General features: G+C 41.8%; 1 protein-coding gene across 2 annotated transcripts; it reads left to right on the top strand.

Annotated features, from left to right (window-relative positions):
- The first annotated feature begins 2,183 nt into the window (after positions 1-2,183).
- LOC118783194 (myotubularin-related protein 2-like) lies at positions 2,184-10,096 on the top strand. 2 transcript variants are annotated; one of them, XM_036536938.1, is made up of 15 exons: positions 2,184-2,415; positions 2,874-2,976; positions 3,757-3,829; positions 4,246-4,340; positions 4,475-4,579; positions 4,904-5,008; positions 5,108-5,191; positions 5,659-5,808; positions 6,130-6,318; positions 6,655-6,840; positions 7,030-7,236; positions 8,190-8,282; positions 8,528-8,641; positions 9,023-9,199; positions 9,947-10,096. In XM_036536938.1, the coding sequence occupies exons 1-15, from the start codon at positions 2,336-2,338 to the stop codon at positions 10,094-10,096; spliced, it is 1,911 nt and encodes a 636-aa protein (XP_036392831.1). In that variant the 5' UTR covers positions 2,184-2,335. The 2 variants fall into 2 exon arrangements, with proteins under 2 accessions (XP_036392831.1, XP_036392832.1); XM_036536939.1 differs by having other exon boundaries at positions 2,874-2,994.
- Positions 10,097-12,078: the final 1,982 nt, after the last annotated feature.

Genomic DNA, 12,078 nt, shown 5'->3' with positions numbered 1-12,078 from the left:
AAAAAGCTAGAATGATCCAATATTCTGACATTTCCAGATCAAAAAAATGAAGAGTTTCTTTATTTTTCCTTAGTTGTAGAATGCATAAACAACAAGTAATTGAGATTTTTTCTTTCTGTCATTGTGCTGTCATTTGTACATACCTGTAGATACTGTAAAGGGTATGTGTTGGACAGTCTGGTAAGTGTGCGTAAGGGATACTTAAGGAATATTAAGTGAATCCAACTTCAGGTGACGAGAACAAAACAACTTTTTATCAGAATAAATTTCATAAATTGAAGGTGGTGGCATCTTGTCATTTTTATTTAATTTCATACACAAACTGCACTGACCGCTAATTCCTTTCAGATATGATCACATTATCTATTTCTTCAGTAGTTGCACTTATCTAGGGTAGCTTGCTTTTCTTCTGTTCTACATATAAAGGTCAAAATTTACTGATGAAATTGAGTTCCTTGCTCAAAAGTAGCCCAGTGGAGATTCAAACCTTAGATTTATGGTCCAGTCCAGCAACAGTCCAGCTGCCTAACCACAATACCACACTGTACTCCAGTCTTAGGATTCTCTCTCACAGAGTTGTTGTTAATCAAAACTTTGACAATCTTATTCTTATTTTCCGATTTCTTCACTCCATCAGTGATTCACAGAACAAGCTATATGAGGGCCCATCTTATTGTGCTAGTATTTGACTCTTACATTTTTAGGGTATTGAGCATACAAAACTGAATAAAACTATTTTAAAGAAGGAATTACTGATTCAAATGTAATAATATCCATTATGTGCATATTAAATTGTGAACTGTAAAAAAAATGAAGTCAGCAGTGATCATTTGTCAAAAACTGACATTTGAATTATTTTGATTTTGGCAGGAATTTAATCATTGAAATGTTAATGATGAAGTGTTTATGAAAACATACATTCTAGACTGTGAACAAAATTAATGAGAAAAGCTACCGTGAACATTCAATACATGCTTCTTAGATTAGATGACATGACAAACATTTGTGTAAAATATTTATGACAACTTACAACCAGGAGGAGTCAACAGAAATTGATGATTTTAGCATTCAGAATATAAATTAATAATTAAACAATGTGTGATGCAACAATTTACCTTTGAGGAAAAGCCTAAAAATATAAATCAATATGTGAACAATTTTAAAGATAGCAAAGCTTTCACACCCATGTGAACTACTGCTGCCATATGTAATCACAAACAGATGTCCGTGGGTGTGTAGAACATCAGTGAAATTAGTTAGATAAAAAAGTAAACTTTAAAGCTTTTCTGAAAGGTGAAATAGTGAAAATCTGATGCAGAAATAATCATAAAAAATATTTTTGACCCATAATTGCAGAAAATACAATAGGGTGGACCAAAGTATATATTACTAATGTATTACCTGTAATTTAAAATACATTTGCAAAAGCAGTCATGGCTGTGTTTCTTTCGGTGAATATAGTGAATAGTTTCCAAAAAAAAAAAAAAATACAAAAATCACTCGCTAATCCAATATGGCTCCTGTACACGTGACCAACTGACACCAAACTCCCGTTAAGCCCTATTTCTCAGTGTGTGTATAGGTGTCAGTCTGTTTAGATAGGTACTTGAAGTGTCTTAGAAAAAAAAATAATAATGGGGAAATCCAATATTGCGTATGTTATGGGTTCTTGAGTCATCCGTGTGAGTCTGTAGCAAGATTGATATTTCTTCATACAGCTGCTACTGGTTTTTAACTTAAGGCTGGGTTTTAAACTGACTCAATTGCAGCATCAGTCGGGGTGGGGCAGCTACTAGCATAAACCAAGACTTGCCTGCTAGGTTTCGTGAGTTTTTGACAACCCATCTGGTTTTTACAGCTGGAAAATTGTAATCTCTGAAATTACGGTAGCGTGCATTTCCATTTTTACAAACGCTTGGTTCTGATGGATAGCCTGAACATAAGGAAGACTTCCTGTTGATGTGGGTTTTTATTAAAACTTCAAATTAAGTAAATTACCACGTTATAGAAGTTGTCCCAGTTGCAACTACTCTAGCAGATGGTCATTCGTGTTATGAGCTGTTAAAAAGGCGCATCTAAAAAGTTTGCTCCGACGTCCTTTCACGATACTAGCCGGGGTCCCACACTCAGGAGGAAAACAAACCACACCCCTGCTTTCCAGGAACTCTGGGAAAAGACGGCAGCTGCCTGGACTCCCCGTTACTCTTCTTGGTTAGAGCTATGTTTGAAACGCAGGACGTAACACGGTAGCTAGCTCACTAACTTAATGCACACCTAGCAATCTAGGTAAGATTGGTGTCATAACTGAACTGAAACGAGCTCATTTTTGTTTGAAATGGAAAAGAGTGGCAGCACCGACAGTGGTGAATGTAAACCGTTTTCGTCCAGACAGCCGAGTGTGGACTCAATAGCGAGGTGGGACAATTTATCCATCTTGCTAACAAGCGATATCTGTTGATTCATGTTCAGCTCCAGTGACCTTTAGCAAGCTACACCCATACCATTACAAGCGAGTTAAAAAATGATGATGCCGGATTGTTGCAATGATGTGTCATCGATAGCCTCATGGTAATTCCGCTAGCTGGACTAACTAGCTAAGAGGCTGTTTGATGAAAGATGCTCTATCATCACCAGATGTTTCTAGCCAAATGGACTGTGTTTAGGTAACGTTAGCTAAACTAGTTCGCTATGCTGATCTTTGTGTAGTGATATTTTGAGCGAGCCAGCTATGACCGGGTGTGATTTTCGTAGAATGGCTGTAGGTTTGGTGAGTGAAGTCGTCGGGCAGTGAAGTTCTGAATTATTTGCTGGCCGGTTATGAATTAAGTTATATTGCGACCATATGCAGATGTATTCGTTTTACTGTTTAACAGTACTTCCACATGTCCTTCTGACCGATCTTCACACCTAAAGCCCCCAGTGACTCACTCCTCCGATGCCTTATCCACCTCCACGGAGGTCTCCCTGGAGCTCCAGGTAGGCACTTCAATAACCGTTACTGGCGGTTATTATTGATTTAATCACGTCCGTGCATACTCATGTTTTAACTTTACTATTATTATTATTATTATTAGCTCTGAAATTAAAAAAAAAAATCATGAAACAAGAACAATGAAATAAGTTTCACATCATTTACTTCTTTTCACAATAAAATTAATTTCAGCTGTTCATTTATTTATTTATTTATTTTAGCATTTTCACTCAATTCTCATGACTCAGAACAGTTTATTTAGTGGTCTTATTGGTTGTCCCTCAGAAATAGTCATAAGCATATTATGTTGCTAATTTGTTACTCTGAATGCCCAAAATCACCACAGAGCAAAACAACTACACTACATTTAGACCAGGAGTGGCCAACCAGTCCCTGAATAGGAGCCAGAATTTACTAGGGTCAATGTGAAGGGCCACAGTTTTTTTTTTTTTTTTTTTTTTTTTAAATCAGTCATCCATTCATTTGAATTTGAAATCTGTTTTACTTTAAACATGAGGCAATGAGAAGGGGATGGAATGGCTAATTTGCCAAACATATTCACAGATATTCTGTAGATATTCGGCTCCATGTGCATCACATTGAAAGTTCTGAATCTCTCTGTAGATAGATAAACAGCTAGATACAATTCTCTTTTCATGAATGATTATCTTAAAACATTTTAAACATTTTAGCACAATTTAAAGCTACTAGTATATAGTAGGTGACCTGAGAGCTGTGGTCTATGCGTTATGTATGAATGGGCACTTCTCTTGTTTTCACCTCAGACGCTCGGGAATTGTCATAAATTGGCACAAGAGGAACCACAGTTAATACCGAAGGAGTCAATACAGGACATTGGTAGGTCAGCCACTGGTTTTGCAATGACTGTTTCAGAATTAAATACAGGGAAATACAAAACTGTTTAGGCGAAGAGTAACCTAAAAAGATATAAACTAATAAGTAAAATTGTGATTTTGTTCTTAAACAGACCAACAGCAGTGTTCTACCCCAGGTTTCAACTTGCAACCTATTGGTTACAAGCACAGCTCCCCAACTACCAGGCCACTCACCAGTCTAGCGTGTCAAACCTGATGCTACTCATGCTAAGCACGTGACCAACTAACACATTATTTGCAATTAAGACACATCCCTTTTGCTTATAAAAACCGGAGCAGTTTTGTTACATTTGAGGAAAAAACATCTCCTGCATGCTCTGTTATTCCTTGCAAATGGATTTTTCCATATCAAAACTGATTTTTTCCTTTGCATTGCAGCTAAAGAGGTCACCTACATCTGTCCCTTTAGTGGTGCCATTAGAGGAACTTTGTCTGTCACCAATTACAGGTTATTTTTCAAATGCACAGACAGGGTAAGTTGACAGCACTGCCTCTTTCAGTGTCATTCAAGAGGTGGTAAGAGGACTGTGTCCCTTGGTATGGCTTGGGCATGTTTGTGCAAGCTTTTCCCAGCAGTAGTGAAGAACTGATGTGGTATGGTTTTCAGGATACGGCATTTGCGCTGGATCTTCCCCTGGGAGTGATTAACCGGATTGAGAAGATTGGAGGGGTCTCAGGTCGCAGCGAGGTGTCCTATGGGCTCGTCTGCAAGGTTTGTTGGTGAACTCTTTCTTCCAGCTTCTTCCGGCTGCCTTTTTTAAAATGGACCAACTCTAAGTCATATTCCTGAGTGAATATCTTTTAAAAAATCAAGTGATTGGGCTGTGGATATTGTTTGACCACATCCTACACATCTTTTCCCACTTGTAAAGCTTGATCAGTATATACTGGAACCCTTTTCTTAAGGTTAATGTCCCCTTAGGGACTTGAGTCCAATCACTTCTCAAAATTGAGTGTCTTAGTCCATATAAATTTGTGCCAGTAGTGTCCTTCTCTTGACTGACATTATATGTTAAGTAGAACTCCCTCCTCACAGGACATGCGGAATCTTCGGTTTGCACACAAAGTGCAGGAAGGCTCTTTCAAGAAGTCCATATTTGAGGTTTTAATGAAGTTTGCCTTTCCTCTCTCATACGGCATGGTAAGAGAGCATCATCACTGGTTAGGCTCGCAGTTTGGCTTTCACTTACAAGAATATTTTTCTCACTTAGTTTTAACTTTTAAATATGTCTGTTTCCAGGAAATCTTTGCCTTTCAATATGGGCAGATTTTCCCAGAGAGTGGGTGGAAGGTGTATGACGCCCTCTCAGAGTACAAGAGACAGGTAGGCTCAAAAGTCTGTTTGCCCATCTAGTAGCAAGTGTTACCTCGTCACTTCCATAGATAGTAATAGCTTTTGTTGTTTTTAATTCTCCTTAAGTGGGTTAAAAATGAGTGTTTTCCTAATATCAGCTACTCCATCTGTTGGAATTCACTGGCTAGTTGAATGGATAAGTAGTTGTTGCTGTGTTTCAGAAAGTAGTAATCGGCAGATTTACATTTTTTCTGGTTTCTTTGGGATTTGTATTGCCTTTCTTAGGTGTTGTAGTATGCTATTTCAGGTAAATTATGCTTGAACAGTATGAGTGTGTGTGTGCATGAAAGGATTAAATGAGTAGAAAATTTCTATTAAATGGCAAAAAAATTGAAAAAAGGCCCAATTTGACAATTGCAGCAATAAAACAATAATCCTTGACATGTGTACATCTATCCTTAATGCTGTCAGCCAACACTCCCTCTGTCACATGGCAGGGCTTGCCCAATGAGAGCTGGAGAATAACGAAGATGAATGAGCACTACGAGCTGTGTGACACCTACCCTGCTACCCTGGTGGTACCGGTCACCATTCCTGATGAAGAGCTGAAGAGGGTGGCAGCGTTCAGAGCCAAGGGCAGAATTCCTGTGAGTCTACATCTACATTATTGTCATTTAGAAGACACTCTTATCCAGAATGACTTGCATCAAGTTAGAATTCTTGCATGTTATCCATTTTCACAGCTGGGTATCTACTGAGGCAATTGTTGGTTAAGTCCTTGCCCAAGGGTAAAAATAGCACTGCTCCAGCAAGGGATTAAACCAGCAATATTTTGGTTATAAGCCCTGTTCCTTACCAGTACACCACACTGCTGCCTGCAGAGTGTCACACCAAGAAGGACCACTTTAGGCCCTTTATGAGTAATGTCGAAGGGCACTCAGGTGATTCAACTACCACCTGTGCTGCAGGTCCTGTCCTGGATTCACCCGGAGAGCCAGGCCACAGTGACACGCTGCAGTCAGCCCATGGTGGGGGTCAACGGCAAGCGCAGCAAGGATGATGAGAAGTACCTGCAAGCCATCATGGACGCCAACGCCCAGTCGCACAAACTCTTCATCTTCGACGCGCGTCCAAGCGTCAACGCCGCAGCAAACAAGGCAGGGGTCCTGCAGTCTTTCAGTCACTTTATCCCTTTGACTTCCTTTCCAACACAATGGAAACTGCTGGAAAGCAGCATTCAAACATGGAGTGGGCAAGCAGACACCAGTGACACAGGAAAAGTACCTTTGAGTGGAACAGCTGAGATATTTGAACAGGAAATTTGCAAAAAGGCTCAGTGATGTATGAGCTAAGCCTTGCCAACCTCATAAATTGGCAGATGGGAAAGCCTTCCATCCTGATCGGTGTTTGTTTTTTCACGGTCTTCAGTTTTTCAGTTTGAGTCTCTTGAGTGTTTGAGTGTGCTTTTTGTCCTGGGCACATATATCCCGCAGATGAAAGGGGGTGGCTACGAGAGCGAGGACGCCTATCAGAACGCGGAGCTTGTGTTCCTGGACATCCACAACATCCATGTGATGCGGGAGTCCCTCCGCAAGCTGAAGGAGGTGGTGTACCCCAACATTGAGGAGTCCCGCTGGCTGTCCAACCTGGAGTCCACCCACTGGCTAGAGCACATCAAGGTGACAGAGGTGGAGGTGTAGATCGGGGCAGGGAGGTGGTGGGCCAGTGCATTCTGACATACTGTTGCTGCTGCACATGTTGTCCTGTTTCTCGTTTGTAATTTCAAACAGTTCTGCTTCTAAAGTGCCACTGCCCTTTGTTGTGATTTCTACCCTCTCTTCCATCCTCTCCCATCCCCCCCCCGACAGCTGATCCTGGCCGGGGCGCTGCGCATCGCGGACAAGGTGGAGTCTGGGAGGACGTCGGTGGTGGTGCACTGCAGCGACGGCTGGGACCGCACCGCCCAGCTCACCTCTCTCTCCATGCTGATGCTGGACGCCCACTACCGTACCCTCCGCGGCTTCCAGGAGCTGGTGGAGAAGGAGTGGCTGAGTTTTGGCCACCGCTTCCAGCTGGTACCTGCCTCCCCCTCCCCATTCCATTTTCAAAAGTCACCTGATTGTCCACACCAGCCAAGCGCCTTGTGGTCGACTGATCAGAACTCCTCAGCCCTTTGCACTGTACTGCCCTGAACTGTTGTTTAGGTGTAACAGGCATGGATATTTGATACAAAATGCAAGTATTATTACTATCTGTGTGCCTCTTTGTGCTCACATACAGAGAATGGCTGTGTCACCCCCTCCCGCAGATGAACACCATACATTGCCTGATAGACCGGAAAACTGCCCAAGATAATGTGTTCAGTTTTGGCTGTGGAAAAAAACCTGCATGCTCCAGAGAGCAGATGGCAGCAACATGAAGCTAATGGGCTAGTAGCCAAAAGTTGATACTCAGCCATTCCAAAAACCACTTGCCTCAGGCAAGTGCGATTTCCATCCCTGTTTATGTTAGTCCATAATTCAATTTTCATTAATGGAGCTGTTTCCAAGCCTTGACAGCTAGTTGGATTGGAGCCTATCCTGATTGCAGTGGTGTGAAGCAGACTTCCCACTCCCACCCCACCTGCACAGCACACCCCGGGGGCCATTGACCCAGTCCTTCTCTGGAATACTGATGGCCAACCACAGAACTGCTAGATAATGTTTTTCTGTACTTTGGAATGATGAAAGGTAAACCCACATCCATGGGCTTTATCCTACAGGTTAATATTACTATAACAGTGTATAGACCAGGCCCGCAATCCTGCACATTTTCAATTAGCAATTGCTTTACATATGGGATCCCAGGTGAGCTGATTTGCTCTTGATTCTTGTTATATATTGTCATAGCACTGACACAGGGTAGCAACTGTAATTTTGTTGTCCTGAACAATGACAATAAAGCTCTCTTATTTCTCGGAATGAAATAATCCCTCCTTGTTCTAGCCCACCCCCTTTAATCATATCCCCTTCTTCTTAACCCCCCACAGAGAGTAGGGCATGGAGACAGGAACCACTCGGATGCAGACCGCTCACCTGTCTTCCTGCAGTTCATTGACTGCGTTTGGCAGATGACCCGACAGGTGAGAGTCAGTGACTGAGAACATAGACAGCCATGGTCCCTCCTGAAAAGACACGCCTTCAAGATCCAATGTTTTGTTGGTGCAACAATACTGTGAAAGCTTTTCTGGATAAGGACCACTGCTGAAGCAAATTAGTAATAGAAAGTATTATTAGTGGGGCTGTGTAATATATTGTTGAAAGAACTACGTGGTTCTTTCCACTACCTGTGGTCATAACGAATGAAGGGTCTAATGTTTTCTTTCAGTTCCCCTCAGCGTTTGAGTTCAATGAGTACTTCCTGATCACCATTCTGGATCACCTCTATAGCTGCCTTTTTGGGACCTTCCTGGGTAACAGTGAACAGCAGCGTGTGAAGGAAGTAAGAGGGCCCCCTGGATGTGTTATTCCACGTAAAAGCACCGGTATCAGTATTTAGCTGCATGCACTCAGAATGAGTCTCAAGGTCCCTCTGAACTGCACCCTTGCTTCCTGGACCCCTAAGCAATAATTACGAAGTAAGCAGCAAAGGGGCATTTTGAATTTAACCCTTAAGCTACATCTCCCATGCTCCAAGCATTTTAATTAAAGCACATCTTTAATTCCTGAAGTGAGGTACCTGAAGTAAATTTCATGGACCCAAATGATATATGGTAAAACATCATGGTCCTAAAACAGAATGGTGATTTTATTCATGAAAGCAATTATAACAATGGTCGTATGTTTAAATCACTTTTTGTTCTGTACGCCTGTGCTTTGAAAGGAGCTGCCGGAGAGGACAGTCTCGCTGTGGTCTTACATCAACAGCCAGCTGGAGGAGTTCACCAACCCCCTGTACGTCAACTACTCCAATCATGTGCTGTTCCCTGTGGTTAGCATGCGCCACCTAGAGCTGTGGGTGGGGTACTACGTTCGATGGAATCCTCGAATGAGACCACAAGTAAGTGTATCACCAGACATTTAATACTGCGTGAAACATACTTATACGTAAGTGTAGTGAGGAAGAGTCATATTCACTGACAGTACAGGCCACTTACCACACGTCTTGGGGCTTACTAATTATAGCAGAAAGGTCAAGCATGTAGTTGTCTTTCTGATGCCTACCAGAAAAGAGACTGCCTTTTTTGAGATGGGTTTGTGACAGTAACTCTGTAGACAGCAACTTTTTCTGTGCTGCTGCCATTTGTGTTCTCAAGCCTAACATCACTGTGTTGCAGTTTTGGTTGTTTCAAGTTTACTTTCTGAAGCGCTATGTGCATGATAGTTATAGTTCCAATGGAATTCCATTTCAGTTCCTCATTATTATTTCCATTAATCATCCATATGTTGAAAACTTATGCCCATTAATTTCCTGAAACATATGCTGCTGTAAAATGATTTGAAAGTGTAAGAGTAGTCTTAGCTGCGTATTATCATTCACGTAAAACATTGAATTATCAGCCTACTTAAGTAAAAGTGGGAGTAAAACCTAGTCCATGCAGGAACTGTTTGTGAATTTGATAGCTCACGGGGAGAGTGAGGGAACCACACTCTTGCTTGGCCACTCATCACAAGTTGTTCTGGGTCAGAAGTAGACAGCTGTGGCTGTGTTGATGAGGCACACATCAGGAACGTGCTGTGTCAGTTTTGTTTGTCCTTACTGTTCACCATGTCTTTTTCACCATTCCCCCCACCCTCCCACCCCCAGGAGCCTATACACCAACGGTACAAAGAGCTGCTGGCCAAGCGGGCGGAGCTACAGAACAGGGTGGAGGAGCTTCAGCGTGAGGTGGCCAATCGCTCAGGCCCGTCCTCTGAGAAGGCGGGGTCTCCCACCGTTGCGCCTGTGCAGACCTGAGTGTGACGGCTGTGGGGGGTGAGAGGCCTGCCTTGTTCCATTCCGAGAACAAGGCCTCCCAAAGTTTACGGTACTGCACTGTGCTGGCTGCACTGTTGGGCACGTCTTCAGTTTGCTACATGGGAATTCTGCAGTGACATGTCAGCTGGTAGCCTCAGCGTTGCCCTGCTACAGTTAGGGAGGTGGCCACACTCTGAACACCTCACCTGTCTGGGCATAGGCAAACCTGGGGTTTTGATATGACTGCCTCTTTCCTTAGCCATATATTACTTAATTTACCTCCAGGTGTGGGACCCTTGTCTCTACCTGCTCCTGCTTTACTGTAAACTTCTTTACTTTGATACAAACACACACTCACACACAGCAATAAATATACACATTAACACATATTAATACAACATACAATTAAATAACTTCTTAACTTCTAATGTACTCACTCCTTCCAATATTACAGGAACCTAGATTAATGTTTAGGAGAAATTATTTATGCAATAAACTGTTTAACTGACGTATCTACAATTGATATATCAGCAGCAGCTGATGAGTATAGCTGACAAGCAAACATTATTCTACTGGACATAGGGCAAAAATTGGATTAGTACAGTAACTGCAAATTCTGGAAAGCTTATTCCTCATCAGTGAGGCTTATTTGGGTAGATGGGTGTTATGTTTATCCAAAACTTTGATATCGAGACTGGGGGCTCCCAAGTTCTGAACTGGTCATGTCATCTGCTAACAATAACTGGCCACATGGGCAAAACAAATAGGCTACATTTCGTACGGAATATGGTTGGATAGGATGGCTAGGGTCCCCTCATCACTCTGCTTGTCACCCTGGGACTCCCTTGGGCACTCGTGAATTACTCAGATAGCATCAGGATAGCTGGTAGCATTTGCCTCCTGATGCAGTGCGAGATTTGTTGTGTGGAGAAAAGTGGTGGTAGAGGTGCACATGTATCAAAGGCATGCATCTCATCCTGTGCTGCAACAGGATGGTACAACAGATGTCCTTGTGGTGGTGACAAGCTATGTCTAAATGTCTAACTGCTGGCTGCTAAAAAAAAAAAAAAGGTTGGGTGAGAAAAGGGGGGGGATGCAAAAACATGGGATACTAACAACAAAAAAAGATATTGAGACTAAGGATGAGTTCAACAGGGAAGGAAAACAGCATGTAGTAGTTAATGGATGTTGAGAGCAACTATTCTAGTATTCTAACACTGAGACACCATGTAGGACTGGATCCTTTGGAGATAGCATATCCTAATGAATTTATATGATGGTGATCACTGTAATTTGGGAGGAAAACACTTCACAATTTGCTGTACTTAATTATACTTAGACTGATGCATATCCCTGCTGAAATATAGAGCCAATAATCCCCATACCTGTGGGAGAACATAGGCTAATTTTCTTATATTTGGGATCTTGTTAAGGGCCACTGGCGTTGGATCACACATTTTCAGTGCCTTGTTAAAAGTACTGTCACAAAATGTAGCCATGTTTACCAAGTCTTGTTGCACACTAAAGTACTTACCTTGTGTTATTTATTAATACTTCTAAGGAGCGGAATTTTGTTTACTTATTGCAGAGCTTATCTCAAGTACCTCAATGTGTAGTTAGTCTTCTTGCACTAGAGTCATTGCACTGCAAGTCATTATACTAAAGGTTTCAAATGGAGAAATAAATTAAAAATATTGTACTGCACTTGTGTTGTGACTGCATTATTTACTTATAACGCTTGATGTATGTTTAGTTTGTAGTGTCAAGCAACTATTTTTGACATGAAATGAGAAGTCTTGAATGGGGAAATAGTTTTATTGCTGCTTAAAGACTGAATTGATTAATCATATATACTGATGGTTGTCACATGTTCCTCTCCTGTTCAGCCTTGTACTGCTCCTTGTATCAGCCTGATACTATAGTTCTAGCAAATTCCTGCCAAATTCCAAACTGTTCAATGTATGCTGTTTGGGGAAGTTCCT

This window comes from Megalops cyprinoides, chromosome 9 (genome assembly GCF_013368585.1).
Source record: "Megalops cyprinoides isolate fMegCyp1 chromosome 9, fMegCyp1.pri, whole genome shotgun sequence".
Classification (NCBI taxonomy): domain Eukaryota; kingdom Metazoa; phylum Chordata; class Actinopteri; order Elopiformes; family Megalopidae; genus Megalops; species Megalops cyprinoides.
This window is presented reverse-complemented; position numbering and strand designations above follow the sequence as displayed.